This window comes from Zingiber officinale, chromosome 1B (assembly GCF_018446385.1).
Source record: "Zingiber officinale cultivar Zhangliang chromosome 1B, Zo_v1.1, whole genome shotgun sequence".
NCBI lineage: Eukaryota > Viridiplantae > Streptophyta > Magnoliopsida > Zingiberales > Zingiberaceae > Zingiber > Zingiber officinale.
The window spans coordinates 113,215,567-113,237,602 of record NC_055986.1 but is presented as its reverse complement, the minus strand read 5'-3'; the positions used below and the strand labels follow the sequence as shown (position 1 = coordinate 113,237,602).

Here is a 22,036-nt window from a genome sequence, read left to right as displayed (position 1 = left end):
GGAGAACAGATGACTCCTGTCAGTTGACTTGGAGATGAACCTTGAGAGCGCAGTGATCTGCTCGGTCAGCCGTTGGACCTCCTTCAAATTACGAGGCGGGCATGTCCTGTAGCACCTTCATCTTGCTTAGATTCACCTCGATGCCCAGTTCAGTGACGATGTATCCGAGGAAGCGACCACTCTTTGCGTCGAACAAGCACTTGTTTGGGTTCAACTTTATTCCGTAGGCCCTCAAGGTTCGGCAATTTCCTCGATGTTTGCATAAAGGTCAACAACTCAGAAGGATTTTATTAATATGTCATCGACATATACCTCCATGTTGCGGCTGGTCTACCGTTAGAACACTTTGTTCATTAGCCTCTGGAAGGTAGCACCGACATTCTTCAATCTGAACGGCATGACATTATAGCAATAGGTTTTATCGACCGTTATGAAGCTGACATTCTCTTGATCTTCTCGATTGAGCAACACTTGGTGGTATCCTTGGTACGCGTCAAGCATGCAGATCAGCTCATAGTCTGCCGTGGAATCCACCATATGATCTATCCTAAGCAGCGGATAGAAATCCTTCGGACATGCCTTATTCAGATCACGGAAGTCAATGCAGACTCGCCACTTGTTGCCTGGCTTGGAGACCAGCACGACATTGGCCAACCAACTCAGGAATTGAACTTCACGGATGTGGGCGGCCACCCGTAATTGTTTTATCTCTGCCCGGATAATCTAGTTTTGCTCCGCGCTAAAATCCCTCTTCTTCTGCTTCACAGGCTGAGTGTCCGGTCAGACATGAAGCTCGTGTTAAGCCATGCTCGCTGAGATGCCCGGGAGCTCGTGCGTCGACCAAGCGAACACATCATGGTTTCTCCTAAGGTAAGCGACCAACTCTGTCTTCTTTTCGCGTTCCAGGTCGGCAACGATAAAAGTAGTTGCCTCCGATCGACTAGGGTGGATCTGAACCTCCTCGTTTTCTTCATAGACCAGTGAAGGAGGTTCCTCCCTAATAGCATTCACCTCCAAGCGCGGGTTTTTTCGAGCGGCCCTTGCTTCGAACTTGACTATCTCGATGTAGCATCGTTGAGCGGCCAACTGGTCGCTTTTGACTTCGCCCACCTCCTTGTCCACCGGAAATTTAATTTTCTGGTAGAAGGTGGACACCACCTCTCATAACTCATTGAGAGTCGGTCGACCTAGTATGACGTTGTAGGCGGACGATACGTCTACCACAATGAAGTTCGTGGTCCTGGTCCTCTTGAGCGACTCCTCTCTGAGCGAAATGGCCAATTGTGCCTGGTCGATCGGCAATACTTCGTTTCCTGTGAAGCCGTAGAGTGGGGTCGTCATTGGCTGCAACTCGCTTCGATCGATTTACAGTTGGTCGAACGCCTTCTTGAATATAATATTCACCGAACTTCCTGTATCAACAAAGGTTTGGTGAATAGTATAATTAGCGATTACTGCTTCGATGATCAGGGTGACGTCGTCAGGGATCTCCACTCTCTCTAAGTCTCGGGAGGCAAAGATGATCTTAGGTCTTGGGGCCTTCTCCTTTCTGCACCCAACTGTTGGAGTGTATACTGAAAGCCTAAGCTTTGTAAACATTCATTATGAATAAAGAATCACATTTGGTCTAATTATCTACATTTGTTTGTAGTTGTTCATTTAATTTATATTGTAGATAACATAGTATGTGGTGTCACATACAGAAGATGATGTTATCAGTACCTTATAAATTATAAACAGTAGCTCACGACCAGAATGGAAAGGAACAAACCATTAGAAAGTCGTAGTGTAATTAGGTATTAGTTTATCTTGACTATATAATTACACTAGTACACTCAGAGTGTATTGAGTAGGACCATTTGAGGTCGTTCCTTTTATACTGACTTTATAAAGGAACAAAGACCTCAGTTATTATGGAAGTGTGTGCTCTTAATCCTAATATAATAACAAGCACATATGTTTGATATTTATTTCTTTAATTTATCAATGGGTGAGATTTAGTTCGATGAATCAATAAACCCGATAAATTGGGAAATGGTATCACTCATAGTGTGTGTTGTTGATTATAGAAGGAAACTGTGTCCTAGTGATACTAGGTTGATAATGTCCTCAAGAGGAGCTCATAAAGATTGTCATGTTAAACCCTGCAGTGGACTTAGTCCGACATGATAATAAGGTTGAGTGGTACTACTCTTGGACTTAGATATTAATTAAATGAGTTGTCATTAACTCACTTAATTAGTGGACATTCGATATCTTAAACACGGAGACTAACACACTCATAATAAGAAGGAGCCCAAAATGTAATTTGGGATTGGTGCGGTAGTTCAATGATAGTTCTCTAGTGGAATGAATTATCATTGATAAAATTAAGTTGTGTGTTGGGGGCGAACAGGATGCTTAATTTTATCGGAAGACCAAAACCAATTCCTCCTCTCGGTCCCTATCGTAGCCTCTTATTTATAGAGTACTATACCCACATATACCCACCTTCTATACCCACCTAAAGGGGGCCGGCCAAGCTAGCTGGCCGGCCCTAGCTTGAACCCAAGCTAGTAGGGCCGGCCATAATTAAATAAAAAAGAAATTTAATTTTAGATTTTATTATTATGTGGAAGATATAATTTAAAGAGAATTAAAATTAAAATATCTCTCTTGTAAAAGATTTACAAAAGATTAAAGAAAGAGATTAGATCTCTTTCCTTATTTATAGATTGGAGAGATTTTTATTTTCTCTTTAAAATTATTCACATGTTAATAAAATTAAAATTATAGATATTTCCTTTTATTAACCATGAAGAGATTTTTAAAGAGAAATTTTATTTTTTAAAATTTCCGGAAACAAATAAGGAAAGTTTTAATTATTGATTAAAACTTGTCCAAATTGCTTCCTCTTGATGTGGCCGGCCATTAGAGTTTATTTGGGAAATTTTATTTTATTTTTCTCAAATAAATCATGTCAAGGAAATTAAGGAAATTTTATTGTAATTAAATTTCCTAATTTGCCTAGGCCAAGGAATATAAAAGAAGGGGTGAGGGTGCCTTCACAAGACACAACCTCTATTGTTTTCTCTCCCTTTCTCCTTGGTGTTGTGGCCGGCCATTACCCTCTCCCTCTCTTCCTCTTGTGGTGGCCGAATACTTCATCTCTCTTGGAATTCTTGTGGTGGCCGGATACTACTTGGAGAAGAAGAAGAAGAGGAGAGAAAGCTAGCATCTCTTGGAGCTTGGTGGTTGGTGGTTTTTCATCTCGGTAGATCGTTGCCCACACAACGTCCGAGGTTAGAAGAGGAATACGGTAGAAGATCAAGAGGTTTTTCTACAAGGTATAACTAGTAATTTCTATTTCCGCATCATGCTAGTTATTTATGGAAATAATACCAAATACAAGAGGCTTACGTTCTAGAATTTCGAATATGGTTTTTCGAAGTTGTGTTCTTTTGTTTCTTTCTTTTCCTTGTGATTTGATTGTTCTCTTTGGTTAACCTAAAGTTATTTTAGGAAATTAAATATTAGCTTTCTATTAAAGGTTTTGTCTAGTCGGTGGTGGTTGCTCCCATATCCAAGAAGGCCATGTGCCTCGCCACGTCAGTACTGGGAACCTTTTATGGAAATTAATATTTAATGGAATTAATAACTTAAGGAGACTTGGGTCGAACGTGTTAAGTTCCGCAGGAGATCCAAGTCAAAACCTAAAAGAACAAATAGATTAAGTTTTGGATCAAACGTGTTAAGTTCCGCAGGCGATCCAAAATTTAATTTAAAAGAACACATGGTAGCTAGGAAAATGTTCAGACCTTTGTACAAAATTTTTGTACAGTGGAACCTATAGGCTTTCCGAGTAGCAACCAACACCAACAACGTGGATATTCAGTCCCCGAGTATGTGATTTCCTCCCTAGGTTGGAATCATCACTGGTCGGCCCACCGGCGATCATTCCAATTTCTCCCCGAGTGGCGTTGCTCCTGTTTTCTTCCTCCCGAGCCAAGGGTCTATTTCACTCAGTAGAAGCTCGGGTGAGATTTGTGTTGTTCCTTCATTGGGGCTAATGATGGTGCCGCTCAAACACCCCTCTCTCTCCCTCCTTTTGGCTTGTTGATCGACGTCTATGATGCTGATCGGGTGATGGTGACCGATGACGATATCCTCGTGGAGCCAGCCGGCTTGCAATCAGAGTCAGATCATAACAATCGCGCGTATTGTGCGTCGCCGATTGATGGAAGGAGTAGAATAGTGGCGTCTATGCCTTGCCTTTTGCAGCTGTCACATGCTGCACGACATGTGTCCTCGACTCCTGGTGTTGCTGTGCTCCTCCCGATCGGGGCCCCTTTGAGGGTTGATGGCTACTCGATGGTCGTTGCTCGGGCGTTGCTATGGGCTTGACAGGCGCCTCCTTTCTTCTAGCTGCTTAGGCTTTCTCCACGTTTATGTATTCCGTGGCCCTCCTGAGCAGGTGGTCGAAATCCCTCGGTGGCTTCCAGATGATTGACCAGAAGAATTCCCCTTCGGTGAGGCCTTGGGCGAAGGCGTTCACCAATACTTCTGCAGAGATCGAGGGAATATCGATAGCCACCTGATTGAAGCGCTGGATGTAAGCCCTCAGTGCCTCCCTAGGCCCTTGTTTCAAGGAGAAAAGATTGTCGCTTGTCTTCTGGTGGCGGCGACTACTGGCAAAGTGGTATAAAAACGCCGCTCGGAAGTCCTTGAAGCTGTGGATTGATCCGTTCGGCAATCTCTTCAACAACGTTATGCTGATCCGGATAGGGTGGTGAGGCAGACCTGACACTTCACCCCGTTAGTGTACTGCTGAAGTGTGGTCGCGTTGTCAAACTTAGCTAAGTGGTTATCCGGATCGGTAGTTCCGTTGTATTCTCCGATCGCCAGCAGAGTGTGGTGCATAGGCAGAGGGTCATCCAAAATCCCCTATGAGAATTGTTGATTGATCCGCTCGGGCGAATCATCGTCTCTTGGTGCCTTCCCTTTCTGCGCGTCCTGACCGGGTGCGTCATCCGAGGAAGACTCCCGGTCCTTGTCCCTCAACCTCATTCCTCTGATGGAGTGCGGAACAGTGCTCGATGAAAGTCGATCGACACATTGGGTGCCTCCCCATATGTGTCGATTGACTTCTTGTTCTGTCCTCGAATGGATACATGATCCACTCGATCTCCATATCTAGTTTGATGCCCTGCTGCTGATGTCGCGGGCTCATGCGCTTGGCGCTCGGCTGGCGGTTGTTGTTGCTCCACTATCCTTACCGCTCGGGCTTGTATAAGCATATCGAGCTCCTCCTTTGTCAGCGTCACCATGGTGAGTCATCCAACGTCCTCCATCTTCTCATTTCGGATGCAGGTTACGTTCTCACAAACGACACCAAAATGATCCTGTCTGAAAATGGGAGGGTGGAAAAGCTGGGGATGCGACTACTACGTCGACTGGATGTAGACCGTGTCCTGCTCTACAAAACAAGCAACGTCAGTGCCAAGCCCGGGAAGGAGTCCTCGACATTGACCCTCCGACGCTCAAGTCAATCACTGAAGTGTAGAGGAAAGCGGAGCAACAGTAACGCAAGCGCAAACAGTGAATAACGCGTACCTCCACCAATGCTTGGCCCCCCTTTATATAGAGCCTTGGTGGACGGCGTGCACGTTCCTCAAGGTATAAGCACATTCTCCAATGTGTCCTATGAAAAGATCTGTCAGGAAAGTGTCTCTGACACCATACCTTAACAAGGCATGCATATCCCTGATAAGACAGTAGAAGCTTACGCCGTACGATCCGCTTATTGATCATCCCAAAGAGATATCGAGAGATATAATAATGGTCTCGCTGCTTGGCCGAGCGGTGTAGCCGCTCGGCCGAGACTCCTTCACTTTGTCAGCCTCAGCTGCTCTTCCTTGCGGTGACTGAGTGTAGTAGCTTGTCTTATCCCTCCCGATCGAACAAGCTCTTCGATCTCCTCAGCATCTTGTCGTCCCGCACTGAGCGTCTAGCGATCTTACCGTATTATTCGAGTTAGACGAATGACTCGCTCGAACACTGATTGCCTGACAAGACGTTGTAGTCTCTTATCGATCGAACACTAATTGCCTGGACCAACCGTTGTAATCGACCTCCTCTCGGATAGACGAGTCTTTTGATACTTTGGTGCTGATCATCTTGACTTTGATCTTCATCTCGACAATTGACCTCTGCCGAGTGAACCCCGTTTATTGCCGTATCAGATCTGCTTGCCATTTTTAGATGGTACTTCACCAATTCTTTATGCTTGAAAAGTAGTAAGATTAAAAAGGAATGATAATTCTTGAATTGTTGCTTACTTCTCAAAATGCTCATGGTTGAACATCTCTTGCTCTGATTAGAAACTCAGACCAATAGAGTTGGTAGCATTAAAAATGGAGACAATGAAGTAATGCATGGAGATGTCTTGCTTTTCTTTTTCTTTCATTGCATGCAACTCATACTCAGTCTTTATCTCATCACCTCTTTTCTGTATCATTTAGATCAATCTATTATATTATCATCTATATTTAAATATATTTTATTTTATTATTAATATTAATTTTTTTAATATTCATTTTTCTTTAGTAATATATATATATATATATATATATTTGTTATTACATCTATATTTAAATATATTTTATTTTATTTTATTATTAATATTAATTTTTTTAATATTCATTTTTCTTTAGTAATATATATGTATTTATTATTATCTCACATAGACTAAGTAGAATATTTATTAGACGTCTAATTGTATGTCCATCACATCTTAAACACATCTCTCATAATTTTCTTTCAATAAGCATAATTATGTATTTTTTTTTAATATTTTTATTTTTTTTTATCATATTTATCCTTATATATTACTTATTTATCTTAGCATCCTTATTTCTGTGACCTTTTGGTCATGTGCTCATTATGGATAGTCTCAAGTCCAGATAAAACAGGATGAGTGTGTTGTGTTGTTAACCAACATCAAACAAAAGCAAATGTTATGCAAAGAAAAAACAGTGAATCAAATTAAAAGAAAAAAAACTAGCAAACTGGACCAGGTCTAAATTATAACTTCTCATGAATTATTCAGACACTTGGAGTAATGAAATAGTTGTATTGATTTGTTGGGGCGTGATCATATCAATTAACCAAGTCAGATTTACATGGTCAATCCTCCTTGCTGTAGGGATACTTTAAGAACCCATTAAAATAATGTCATAACTGGTTGAGTTAACCTTGCCACCCAAACATGTGCAGGCATCAATTCAATAATCTCTGCCACCTACAGAATGGAGTGGAGGCCCTGCTTTCTCCAGGCAGCTGGATCAAACAAGATAAGGTTCTCAAATTACTATTCGCACATGCTTCATTCCATTATTTTATGCAAATTTTTTTTTTGAATTTCTCATAATTGAAAACGAAATAACTATTTGGCTGGTATTAGGGTTGGCAAACTATATGATCCTATCTAAAAGTCGGACAGAAGGATGTTGGGGATGTGACGCTCCTACTGTTCTCCTCTGGATCTCGTTCTGACCTACAACACAGCTAACGTGAGTGCTAAGCCAGGGAAGGGGTCCCAACGAAGGCCCTCCGATGCTCAAGTCAGTTTTCGACGAAACAAGAAGAAGAAGCAACGAGAACTGTAGCGCAACATTAAATATCGCATGTAACGCATACTTTCGCCGATGCTTGGGCCCCCCTTTATATAGAGCTCATGTAGTGCTCGTGCCCGCTTCCCAAGACGGGCACGCATTTCAAAACTTCCCTTGAAAAGACGTATCAATAAAGTGTCTCTCATATAGTACTTTAACAAATCGAGCATATCTCTGAAGTGACAGCGGAAGCTTCTGCCGCACACCGCATGTCGGCGGCATTAGCTCCCAAAAGGATGTCGAAAGATAGTGTGTTATGTCCGTTAGTGGGCCGAGAGGGATAGCAGCTCGGTCGGACTTCCACTGTCCACGTGCTCTGTTGTCGGGTTGGGCGGGATGACCACTCGGCTGGAAATTCACTGTCCGAATGCTATGCTGTTGGACCGAGTGGGATGACCGCTCGACCGGAAGTCCACTATTCAAGTGTTGTCTGTTGCTGAGCTGAGCGGGATAGCCGCTCGGTCGGAAGTCCACTATCTATGTGCTCAGCTGATGTCAAATCTGCTGCTAGGCCGAGCGGAAGAGCCGCTCGGCCCGGTTCTCTGTGTCCTCTTATTTGAGCATCGGGTGCTCGGCTCATGGCCGAGTCAAAGGTGATCTCAGCTCGGGCAAATCAGGTCTTTGCTCGTCCAATCGACAGATGACTTTTAAACGTTGATCATCTTAACTTTAATCTCTTTTGATCTCCACAATGACAGCTGGATGGACCCTTCATCATCACCACCGTATCACTATGTTTTGAATTTCTTTGAATTTTAGTTTATCTATAATGTAAGTTTCTGATCATCAGATGTATTGCCTGTTCTTGTTTTCCCGTCTGTATTGCATATTGCATGACCAAGAATATAGGAACCAAATCAAACTGTGTTGGATTATTAGCTGTGAGGATAAGATTGCTTGTCCCCATCCAATTAATTATTGTATAAAGCACAAATCATTTTTTTTTAAAAAAAAACATTACATAATTATTATCTATATTCCACTTGCAGCAACAAGAATCCATTGGAATGATAAGGCAACAAGAAATTTCATAGAGAGAAATGGCAGCTTAGTTTATCCCTATGAATTATCAAGAACCCTATCCCCAACTATCCAGACACACGGCAGAAAGATCCATTGGGAACTGAGAAACAACAAGAAATTTCTTGGGAAAACATGGAAGGGATTTGTTCTCTGAATTTGAACACGAATATATTATTGAGGTCTCCTCGCCATGAATGCCTTTTCAATCAAGGTGAATCGAAAAACATTTTTCATTTGCTCTGTCGTGATAAGAGTTCATTAAAATAATCATAGTATAATAAATAAATGCAAATATATTTTGATGGATGATGAGCTGGAACTTCTAGAATTCTATGATTACTGAATTTAATGCAAAAGTTGGCATTTTGAAAATTTTCTTTTAAAAAAATAGGGAAAGGGAGAAAGAGGACTGAGTGGTTGATTCAAGACTTGTACTATAAATGGCAGGAAAAGTGTAATCGGAAGAAGATAAGGCTGGAGGAGGTGGTCTTTCGAGCCTTCTTCCATTTATCCTCTCTTCCTCTTCTTGTTCTTCATCATTCACCATTTGAATTTTGAATCTAGAAGAGGAAGAGGAAGAGGAAGAGGCGGCAGAAGAACCAACAGAAAAAGCGCATTTTTTTTTCTTTGGTTCTTTTCGGGAGCAGAAATGGCGAGGCTGTCGATCGGGATCCTGGGGTTGACGGAGCTCTTCGTCAGCGCGGCGGTGCACCTGCTTTTCGGGCTGTACATCTTCAGCTCCGCGCTGGCTTCAGACATTTCCCAGGCGGTAACCGACTGCTTTCGGCCCAATGTCTTCAACCTCGGCGCCGGGAAGAGGGTTACGGAAGGAAAGACGCAGCCTCCGGTGGTGCTCGAGGGCTCGCCGCCTCCGATCGTGTTGGTGCACGGTATCTTTGGATTCGGAAAAGGGGTATACACTGCGCGCTGTGCTGTCTCGCTTGGCGACGGTGCTGTTGCCTCTTCGGCGATTAATGTCGTGCTAAATCAGGCTTTTGTTTGGGATGCAGCGGCTTGGCGGCTTGTCCTACTTCGCCGGGGCGGAGAAGAAGGATGAGCGTGTTCTGGTCCCGGATTTGGGATCCCTAACCAGCATCCATGACAGGTACTTCTTCTCAAATCAATTGATTCCATTTCTTCCCTTCTTTTCGGAGAAAACATAAGAAAAAAATGATTTTTTTCCCTCTATTTGTGATATCTTCGAACACAGGGCAAGGGAACTGTTCTACTACTTGAAGGGAGGGCAAGTTGACTACGGGGAGGAGCATAGCAGGATCTATGGACATTCACAACTTGGGAAGATTTATGAACAAGGTACACTAAAAACTGAAATCAAATGGAAGGTATGTTATCAACGTAATTGGAGATGCATGAAGCTTAAACTGTTCTAGTTGACATTAAAGTATCTTTTGATTCGTGTTTGGATCCAATTCCTATTGGAAAGGAATTCCTTAAGAGTTCTTGCATTTGGATATCATAAAATGATAATTAATGTTTGGTTTTCTATATTTGAATTATGGATATATTTGATCATAGAGCTCTTTGGTAGAATCCTTGAGAATTCTCAAACACAAATGATAGATTTGATTGGATTTCTTAGTCTGAAATTGTTGAAATAATAGAATCCTAATTCCCACTTATTCCTTCACCAACCATAGAAAAATCTGTTAATCCTATAAACTGGATGGTCCAACAGAAGATGTTAGGCTTACTCCATTTGTTTGGATTGCAGGGCACTATCCTTCATGGGATGAACACCATCCTCTCCATTTTGTTGGCCATTCAGCAGGTGTTCAGGTCGTTAGGGTCATGCAGCAGATGCTTGCTGACAAGGTGTTTTTACTTTCTCCATTGATGTATTATTTCTATTTCTTGCTCTCATTTTTTCTTCGCAAGGTTTGTGAATCACACATTTTTTGTGCTGCAACAGGCATTCAGTGGCTATGACACTTCCGAGGACTGGGTTTTGAGTCTCACTTCTTTATCCGGCGCACTGAATGGAACGACTAGAGCCTACTTCGATGGAATGCAGTGAGTGACTTGTTCGTTCTTTAAGAAGTAATAATGTACTTGCTTTGAGTTCTTGGCAGAAGCCTTTGATTGATCTTGTTTACCAGGGCAGAGGATGGGAGGTCTATGAGACCCATATCATTGCTCCAGATTTGTCGCCTGGGTATTATCATCTATGATTGGCTGGAAATTTCATGGCTTAAGAACTACTACAACTTTGGATTCGATCATTTTCGTATGGGATGGAGGAATACCGGCATCTCAGGTCTTGTTGATCTGCTTTTAGGAAACACTGGGCCTTTCGCTTCAGGCGATTGGATCCTACCCGACCTCACAATTCAAGGCTCTATCCAGCTTAATTCACGACTTCAAACCTTCCCCAACACGTTCTACTTCAGCTATGCGACTAAAAGAACAAGAAGGGTGTTTGGGTTCACAATTCCCTCCAGTGTTTTGGGTATCCACCCGATGTTATTTCTTCGAGTCTTGCAGATGTGCCAATACCAATTCCCTCGCAGATGTGCCAATACCAATTCCCTCGCAATGCTCTTCTACCTTACAAAGGCTACCGGTGAGTCAGACAAGCAATATGTAGATTGGTTCATGTATAGTTCAGACTACAGATGAGATTTACGGACTGAAACTAATTTGTGATTCATTGGATTACTGGAGCAGGGATGAAGATTGGGAAGACAATGATGGAGCTATAAATACGATATCCATGACTCATCCTCGCATGCCTATTGAACACCCGAACAAATTTGTTGCAGACGACTCAAAATGCCATCCTCTACAACCAGGAATATGGTTTGTTCTCCTGCACTTCATCATCATCTTTCATTTTTGTATTCAACCCTAGCATAAATGCAATTTGAAAAGCTTTATGTATGCTGTAATGCTATCTATACGTTCCATCGAACGGGCAGGATTAGTGTGACCAAAACAATTAGTGTTGCCGATGAGATTCATCAGAGTGATCATAGAATTCAGCTTAGTTCACAATCTTTCTACTCGCATTACCCAAATTAACACAATCATTCTTCAAATCGTTGCAGGTATTACAGGATGCTCGAAGCCGATCACATCTTTTTCATTGTGAATCGGGACCGAGCAGGGGTACAGTTTGATCTGTTATATGATGGCATATTTCAAAGATGCAGAAAACACATCAATCGAAACAGCACACCAGTTTTACCCAACGATAAAGGTCAATGATCGAGTAGGCGCAGTGAATAGAAGCAGCTACCACACCTCAATGTTATTCAATTTTACTAGACATGTACTTGAGCTCTAGATGCTTTGGGCCATTTCTAGACGAATCTAGAAAAATCAGTTGCATTCAAACATTTGTCTAATAGATTCAGTTGAATCTAGCAAGCCAACTTTTCTCATTTTTTAGAATTTAGTAAACGGACCGAATTGATTGAGATTCTAATGTTATTTCTTTTTTCAATCTGAGGTAGCAATGCAAATGTTTTTTTTTTGTAGAAAATACAGAAATTGTACCAAGAATTTGAGTAAAATCACTCAAAAGCATTACAAGATATCTTCCTTCCAGCTGTTTCCGCGGCAAATAGAAAAAAAAATATGTAAAACTATCATTAAAATGCATAACCATGACTCAGAAAAGACAGAATGTAAAGAAAAACAGAAATCACACACAAATCAGCAACATAATTGTGTTAACGAGTCTGTTCACGACTCTGAACAAAAAGGTCTCAAAAAACATCTACTACAGGGAGTCAAGAAAACCCACTAGAGCAGAGGCCACAAAAACATCTACTTCAGACCCACCAGAACAGAGGCTCCATACACCAAGTACAAAGTTACATCTAGAACCTTCGCCAAACTAAGTTTATATTGCTAATAGATTTGAAGGAATACCAGAAAATTGGAGGCAAGTGTGTTCAGAGAGGCTGGTTTTCCTATTCTGGACTCATTTAAAAATGTTGCCAGTCAGCACTCACTTGGGACTGCAATGTTTGTCACTAGTGAGATTGATGAGCACATAAAAATAAACATGATAGAACTGAGACTGACCTGTAGGATCGTGACCTTGACGGGCTCTGTTCATTAACCTCAGGACCTGGAGATTGATGTTCAGACCTCTTAGACCTGCGATCCCTATCATCAGGTGACCCATAATCCCTACCATTCAGAGGAGATGGAGAAACTGATCTCGGCGGAGAGTAGTAATCACGGCCACCCCTTCCATTGTCCCTGCATATGACCATATATGAATAATTATTCAGAAGCGTGGTATGCTATGTGAGAGAGTATTTACTAATCTGAAGGGGGAGTGGCATTGGATATGAGGTCAAAAATTTGCAAATGCTATCAGAAAGTAAAAGAACAACTATCTGATACTCTCTGTGACGAACATTATACATTATCTGCCCCACAGGTTCTTAAGCATCATCTCCAACTTGATATGTTGGAAGAATTAATCTTTACCTGGAACATATCACAACTCCTGAATATATATGGAAGTTTGATCCAAGCGTGTTTTATTCTCTTATTGGTGTACTTGATTATTGAACAGCATCGACAGCTCTTTGCGTCAACTTTCTTAGGCCAAAATTATCTTACTTTCATCACATGCATGACAACCATCAAGAAGATCATGCTCTCTTCACAGGAGATCATGGTATTTTCGCTTTGAGCTCTTTTCATGAATCTCTCTTTTGACTTTGTAAGCTCTAATTTCTTTTTCTAACTGGATAGTATAAAACAATCAAACAGACAATTAAGAAAGCAAAATATGAATGGAAAGTTTTTTCTATTGAGGTAACAGAAAGTTAAAATGGACTTGTATCTCTACCAAGCCATGTAATCAGTGATCTACAGCTGTTGAAGATGAAGACTAACTGAAACTTCCTCATAGCTTTCAAATTAGGTGATCAATATGTGAACAACTTTACTGTCACTTCCTCTTTACTTTTTTTTACTAAAGCTTTGGTTCTTTACATACTCGTTTCACTTTTACAATCTGCATGAACATGGAAAAGGCTATAAAAATCAACAGAAGTTCATCCAAAAAAGCAAGACATTTGTACGAGATTGGCCAATTTTCGAATGGTTACACCTTTATCCAAGTTGGATAAAAAAGAAACCCAAATCTAATTTTTTAATTGACTAAATATTTAACACTAAATCCAATTATTAATTGTGCTATTATGACTGGTTCTATTTTTGTAAAATAGACTATTGGTGAGCTATGAGCCTCTTAGAGGAATACAGGAGGCTGCTGAACTTAAGTCAATGAAGCCACTAAAAATCTCAAATTGTAATATTGCAGTTTGGATGATTGAGGCCTCAATGGATGTAACCAATCCCTGGGCTAGCAAACTCTGTAGATATTTAGAGAAACGTTTTAAGGTCTATTGGGTCTTGAAAGAAGGGTTAAAATGAAACCATCCAGTCTATGAGAGATAGTATGAGTCATGTATACAATGATGTTATTTATTTACAATCATGAACAAATGATTTATGTTACAAATCAATTTAAAACTCTACTCTGTGGTTGAAGGAATTTCCATCCAACTACAAAAAATTTGGAAAATCAATATGCAAAACCATGATCTTCAAATAGAATATTATAGGGTGTATTACCATGTTAGTATTATTATTTACTAGGATACAAATTAAGGTTAACAACACATCCTCCTATGTCTATGGAAACAATTAATAAAATAAATGTCTTGTGACAAACCTTGAATCGTGCCTGGGAGTGGGAGAATGTGAATATGCTGCCACAGACAAAGATCCATTATAAGTATATTTAAGCAGACATAGAAACTGGATGACTTATGAATACCATGCAATGATACTACAGAATACTAACAGCGATGTCGTTGTCTGGGAGATCTGGACAGAGACCGCCGGTGTCGTCCTCCCACATGTCTTTCACTGCAGAAGTATAATTTCATTATTATGCAAATAATTGAGGCAACTAAAATTAACCAAAAGGTATGAAAAGTGATAGTAGCAGAAAGCATAAATGAGCACACCTAATGCGTGTCATCTTGCGCATTTCTTGAGGGGTTTTCCTATTTTCTTCAGCATAGACAATTGAAATTTCACGGCCGCCAATAATCTGACGATTCATATGCTGCTTAGCTACTGCAGCATCTTCTGCATAGCGGAATTTGACGAATCCAAAACCTCGTGGCTCGCTACAATAACAGAATAACAAGATCAGAGTACATTACTGCAGTAAAGGACAACCCAAAAGAGGACCAAATCTGCTTTCTCTTTATAGTCAACATAAAGTTGTTTGTTTGTGGTCCTAGAATATCCTTTTAACTATATAGGATGACAATTATCCACAACAATAGGACAAAAAGAGTAGCCTTCAACCGCATGGAAAAGAATCCCTATCCACCAGGTGAGGTGAGTGAGAAGACAACCATTCTGGCTTATCCTTTTATTTCTCTTTTGTAATAGTATCTTCTAACCTTTACCATTTGCTTTTCTTGTTTTTATCAATTTCAAAGTGGGAAAGAGTATTTAAAGTTCAAATTATGCTCTTGAGATGAACTGAAATTTGCTTCTTTACTTTCCCGGCTCTTGCTCAAAAAGAGGAACCCGACAAGGAAAGAGTAATTTGTAATGGTGCATAGGTCAAGCTGCTAGATCTTAATGCTTGTTAATGAGAATAGGAACAATAAGTTCACTGCAGTCAGAAAAAGGAAGTACCCTGTATAGTAGTTCTTCGGAAGATAGACATCCTTCACTGGACCAAAACGCTCGAACGGTATACGTAGATCTTCAGGCCTACAAATGGCAGAAAGACATTTTATTATTTAATTCATGTTTGTTGAACATATATTGAAGAGCATATGGAGAGAAAAAACTATCTGCCAATACATGAAAAAACTAAACAGAGAGGAAAAGTAGAGCAGCATCTAATCAATTCTGATTGATGCATTTGCCTAGATCTTGGGGCAACAAAAACAGCCCATTCTTCAGAGAAAGTTATGAACTAATAAATTTCCAATCTACATAACAGATTTTAGAGACAGTTTAATGCTGGGTTTGCTTTTGCCAAAGAGAGACTTACAGCCTTGGTAATCAGATGAGTTAGACGATAGTTTTAAAAGAAAAGTGTTTACAATCACAAATATACAACTACAACTCAATGAATACAGATAATTTATAGTTAACAACATATAAATATATATGAATGTATGACTAAGAGAGTGTCTTAAAATGTATATTATTTGATGAAGAACATGTTATTCAATTCATGGCGCAAACAAAAATAGGTATCCTAATATGCCATTGCGAGGAGAGCAAACAAGATTCTAAAGTTCAGGTATGTGAACAACGAAGCATCAACTTCAGAGCTTAAATGTTTCATTTTGTCAAACGTCAATTACATCTTTCAAATATTTTTCTTTGGACCAGGGGATGAAGTGACATGCATCACCAAAGGCAATTCACATGGCATACTTCATTCTCACATCCACACAATCATTCTTATCCCATATGCCTTTAGTTGTTCAACTATTTGATCTAGAACCTAGTAAATTCCTATTTCAAATCATAAATATTATTATCTAAACATACAAAAAAGATACACAATATTATCAAAGAATTCTTCTTGCAAATATAGTAATTATGGCATGTTTTTATCAATTTTGCAAACCAATTTTTTTTAGAACACATCCGCTTTTTTCTTGAACATGTAGTCACTAATATGGCACAAAAATCAGAACAAATTGCATGATTTTTGGCATTATTAGACACAAATATAAGAAACTAGTATAGAATGTCTACCATTTCATTGAGCAACCAACAAAGATTAAGGATCTCAAACACAAGTAATAGAAATCCAGCAGTGTAACAGTTGAAATATTAGATTCAACTGTTGATTTAGTGCTATATCAGTTATAATACCAGAGTTAGTTGACTTGATTTGCATTTGCATCTCATCTATTACCGATAAAGAACCATATGACCAAAACAATTGTAAAATATTTGTGGAAGTCAACTATGATTGTCATTCTGGATAAACACCCACATATTCATTCAGTATCATACAGTCGACTGTACAATTTTAAGCTCGTTTCTTTAACCATTTGGATCCTGCATATCAATTTCTCATGCATGGGATTGAGAAATAGCTGTTACACAATTCAATTAATCATTCCTACTCGGTTAGATATCATGCAAACAGAGAGAGAAGTGGATGTTAAAATTTCACAAGTAGTACCTTAAAATTCGGAAGAAACATTGGCTGACAAGAGTGGAATGTAGATCATACTTTTCTAACAATGCAGTTAAATGCAGAATGCCATGATGTAGAATGAGAATTCCATGAATATACAATATGAAATCACAAGTTGAGACGATAAAAATACAGTTTTGCAAGAAAATAGAGTATGTTCATTTCAGTTGTCAATCATATTCATATCAATACATTAATTTGTACGACACATACTTAACCAAATATGAATTTTAAGAACGTGGAAGAAAAATTACGAGAGACTATCAAAAGAAAGCGGAGTTATCAAGAGGAGGCCAGAGGGAGATGAAGAAGAACGAAGACGAAGAAAGGACCTTGCGTCGAGAGAGATGTTGCGAATGAGCAGGCCAGAGGGGGCGGAGCGGTAGTCCCTTCCTCCTCCTCTTCCGCCGCCGCCGCCGCCCCCATGGTACCGGTCGCGAGGGTCGTCGTAGTGCTTCCGGCGAGGAGGACTCCGGCTGTACCGCCGAGGGCTGTAGCTTCTGCTGCGGCTGCGATATCGCCCCATGTCAGGAAGATGAAAGGAGGAACCCTAGGCGCCGTAGGACCGTAGAAGAAAGGAGAGCAGAAAAGAAAACCTAGCAACGCGACCGGCAAAGCGAGGCCTTTTGTAGCGGCTGCTGCGGGCGTTATATGCTCGTACCAGTTTCGGGAAGAATTCCGATATATAGATAAGTCGGACGATAGTTAATTAATTATGTGAGTTTTGCCCTTTTCCACACGGTACGTTATAAAGAAAAAATATATTCAATAATAATCAACAAGATAAAAAAAATCAGAGTGGATAAAATGAAAATTATATTTAAATAGTTTGATATCCTTCACACCCCTTTTTCTAAACTCTAACTGTTGCAAGATAAAAAAAAAAAAAATTACCTATAAATTTTTAAATTACAGTCTTGAAAGATCTTTATAGTTAAAGCTAAAGTTGATGCTTAAAAAGGATAAATTAAATTTTTATTATTTTTTTTAATAATTCAAGTGTCTAGATTTTATGGTAAAACTAATCCGGGAAGTAAATCTTTTCAAGTGTCTAGATTTTATGGTAAAACTAATCCGGAAAGTAAATCTTTTCAAGTGTCTAGATTTTAATAATTCAAGTGTTTGATTTTTTTAATAATTCAAACTTCTTTCCAGTGTTTGATTTTATGGTGTTGTTCATAGAATCGGCCTTGAGGTATGATACCGAGAGCAATGATTTAGACCCTCGATTTTTAGAAATCCTAAATTTGGCATGTATATAATATATATATATATATATATATATATATTATTTTAATAATAACAAAAAAATATTTTATTAGATTATTTTAATAAAGGTCCAAAAATATATATATGATTGGATTGTTTTAATAAAGGCTAAAAAAATATTTACCATTAAAATTTAAGAAAAAGTCTTTAAAAAAAAGAAAAGAAAGACAAACAAAAATGCAAACGATCTTATTTACCAAAGAATTTATTATTTATACAACTCTTTCTTCATAAATTTGTTTATAGGAGTCAGAAGACTCTGAAAAGGAAAGTTTGAATCATGAACGCTAATTTCCTCCCTTCTTCTCCTTCGAATCTTTTCTAATTAAATCAAAAATCTATTCTCCAATTGAAGTTTTAGTTTCATCAATATATAAATTTACAATATAAGTTACTTACTTACTTACTTATCTATATTTTTTTTCTTATTTTCAATATTCAATATTAATTTTTAATATTGTATTAGAGTTTAATATTTTATGATTTTTCTTTCAGATTTGAAAAAATAATAAATCATCCTAATTTTAATCATCATAGAATAGATTATATCGATTGCTTCAAGTGCAAATTAAGATTTATTATTCTTTCACTATTATTTTCACTGTTTGTCTTTGTTTCATTACTAACTTTGTTGTTAGTTTGTTTTTTAAAGCTAGCTCTTCAATTGAAGACTCAGCTGATGAATTACAAGAAAAAAAAGTCAAGAACAATTAAATAATCATGCAACAAATGAACAACAATCGAGTAATCGAGAAAATTAAATGATCATGCAATCAATGAGTGAGAACAATTGAGAGAAAATGATGATCATAATCATGCAATAAATGAGCAGGAAGAATTAAGATAAAATGATAATAATGATTTGAATATAAATAATTTGATAATTTTATGCATCGAAAATGAGGTGTTAGAAAAATTTGATTTTGAATATCTTTTTGTTGATTTTGCTTTTCAAAATACTAGAAGATCTAAATTTTTTCAATGATTATTTCATATTTATTTTTTTTTATATTTGTAGGTATAGCACTTTTTTAAGAAATTTGAGAAATATATTTTTATACAGTGTTAAACTTTTTAAAGAATCTTGATATATGTATTTTTTATGAAGTTTATCATATGTTAAATGAAATATATTAATTTTTAAGCTTTCTATTAAATTTTTTACCTTAGTAAAAAAAAAAAAAATCCTATGAGGTTCCTTTTCTTTTTCACCAAGGGCTCCCAAAAATCAGGGCCAACCCGGGTTGTTCATATTCCATGATGTATCCCCCCAACTTACATATTCATAAAAAATCATTATCATAATTCATATCATCATCATTGCCAAACCGCCATACCATGTTTAGTTACTCAACATGTTCCACGGAAGGTTCTTTCCATCATCGAAGGAAATCCTATCGCCGTGGATCAAGGATGAAGGTGGATGTACTTATTAGATTTTATAAATCTCAAATTATCTAAACTAATTAACTAAAAAAAAAAGTTATCTGCCTCAGTGTCAAGCATCCAAGATATCCATGAAGATTTCACAGCAAGCCCTACTAAGCTTGTAGAACTAACAGGAATTCTTACATCGATGTCGCCACTGCATATGAAAGAGTAAGCCCAACTAAGCTTATTATGGGATTCAACTCGAGGGAAAATCCTTCACTTACTATCTGTACTTGTACACTTGATATAAGAAATACAAAAATTATAAAATACCAAAAAAGGACGAATTACCATAAGGATTTTTTTTGGAATTTTTAAAAATTTTCTGAGAATTTTTCGGAGACCGTATGACGACCTGAAAAGTCTGTTTAGATTACCCCATTGAACGAGAAAAAGTTTTATTTTTCCTTTCCATTTTCTTTTCTTTTTCTTTTCCTCCGTTTCTCACGCGAACCCCCTCTCTTCCCGATCCCTTCCTCCTCCTCTCCTCTGCGCGGCGCCAACCGATCGCCTCCCTCAAACCGACGACGCTTCCTCTTCTCCCCTCACGCACAAAATTGCCGGCAGAAGCTTCGAGTCCTCCCCATCTCCACCGTTCTCCTTGCCTCTGCCCCGATTTTTCCCCTCTTCTGATCTGCGCGCCGACATCAACTGTCGTGCCCTAATTCCTCGTTGCCTTCTCCACACGACGGCGTCGACACTCACAGACACCCACTCCTCTCTCGGTTTGGACCGCCACTGCCAACGTCAGCTGCTGGACGCCGAGCGCTACCGATTTGCTCTCTTCGAGTCGAGGACCGAAGCCGAGCATCCAAGTCGGTCTGTCGCCGGTGCCCTAGCCACCGCCTACCAATTGACATTTCATCAACGATGGCTCGTCACTATTTGTGTCTGGTAGCGCTCGGGTCGGACATCCATCAGCCCACCACATACGCACGATCTATCTGTTGCCGATCTAGGGATTCCAGCGGCCGAATTTGAGGTATGCTCTAAACCTAGATCCGGATTAAGAATTTGCATACGGACAACCAAAATTGAGTTGGGCAGTAGGTTGTTACTTCTGGCCAGTAGGTTTGATTTGGAGATGTTTGACATAGAGAGGAATAGCTTCTTTGCAGTGTCGGCAACAGATTTGTGGCAGCAATATCTTCTAACTAGCATTGTCCAGCAGTTGCATCTCCTAGCCGTGTGTCCACAAGGACAGCGTTGTACTAGGGTAAGGGTTGGAAATTGCACTCTTATTTAGCTTAATACGAATTAATGTTGTATGTATGGGATAATTGATCCAGAGGGAGGTAATTGAGGTTAAAACGTGGGATCTAATCTAAGTTCAGGTTAGATCCGATTTATGATGTTAACAAGAGGGATTAGCTAATCAATTAGTTATTGCTTTAGGAATAGGATTTTTGTTTAGCTATTTTGTTATAATAGAACTTAGCTAAATCGTACGATTTATTACAGGATTTGGATTCAGGACAAGCACTTCGATATAGAGGTTGATTAGCTCGATCTATATTGGAGGTGGATATCTTGACTTATCTTTTAGATAATGTCTTGTTGATATGTTTAGTAGATTTTAATAAGTAGTACTAAATATGTTTATATCTGCATCGACATGTCACTATTTGTTTTCCGAGCATGTTTTGTTTGTTATTTGTTTAGCATTCATGTCCTATTTATTATTTATGTTATGGAGGTAGTGACATGTCATGCTTTATGATATATCAGACTGGTTAGATATCATACGTGACATGTGTACCTAGATCATATTATTTGATCCACGTATATGGTACATGTTTTTATGGAGGTAGATAGGATCAGGATATTTCTATACTTAGTGTCATGCACCATCTCACATGATTACATGCTGTGCGATAGTCGGCTCCATTATTGTTGAGCACATCGCCAGTTACATGGGTCTGCACACACAACCACTCATGAGTTAGTGATTTTTATTCAGGCAGGTTGTGTGCAGCAGGTTGCTCTGTTTGGCTCCGTTGGTCCGCTCATGGGTAGTGTAACGCAGCGTGGTAGCCGGCAGGGATCCTTCCTCTGGATTGGCTCAGGGAGATGAGAGCATTTACTCCCCCACTTATGATTTGGGGTAGGAGGATAGATGTACTCCGACAGCATCCCGTCCACTCGGTTACTCATCAAGAGCAGTGATGACAGAGTGCACGGTTGTCACAGCTCTACCCACTCGGTCTCACCATCGCGTGTGAGATGGTTGACTGGCGTCAGGGGTGACCAGGACATGTTATGACATCATATGCATTTATTGCTTGTGGTTGCTGCACTTTATATGCTGCATTTTTTGTGGATGCATTGTTTGACATGCATACATGATACACATTTATTACTTGTGTTTGCTGCACTTTATATGCTGCATATTGGATAGATGCATTGTTTGACATGCATA

The 22,036-nt window shown here is 39.2% G+C and overlaps 1 protein-coding gene and 1 pseudogene across 1 annotated transcript; one reads left to right on the top strand and one right to left on the bottom strand.

Moving 5' to 3' along the window:
- The first annotated feature begins 8,665 nt into the window (after window positions 1-8,665).
- Window positions 8,666-12,138, top strand: LOC121972973 (annotated as a pseudogene).
- Window positions 12,139-12,323: 185 nt separating this feature from the next.
- On the bottom strand, window positions 12,324-17,532 carry LOC121972984 (serine/arginine-rich SC35-like splicing factor SCL28). The gene is made up of 7 exons (XM_042524591.1): window positions 17,250-17,532; window positions 15,384-15,461; window positions 14,696-14,860; window positions 14,530-14,594; window positions 14,398-14,434; window positions 12,726-12,905; window positions 12,324-12,658 (listed from the first exon to the last, which is right to left on the bottom strand). Exons 1-7 carry the CDS (start codon window positions 17,441-17,443, stop codon window positions 12,649-12,651), a joined length of 729 nt encoding a protein of 242 aa, XP_042380525.1. The 5' UTR covers window positions 17,444-17,532; the 3' UTR covers window positions 12,324-12,648.
- Window positions 17,533-22,036: the final 4,504 nt, after the last annotated feature.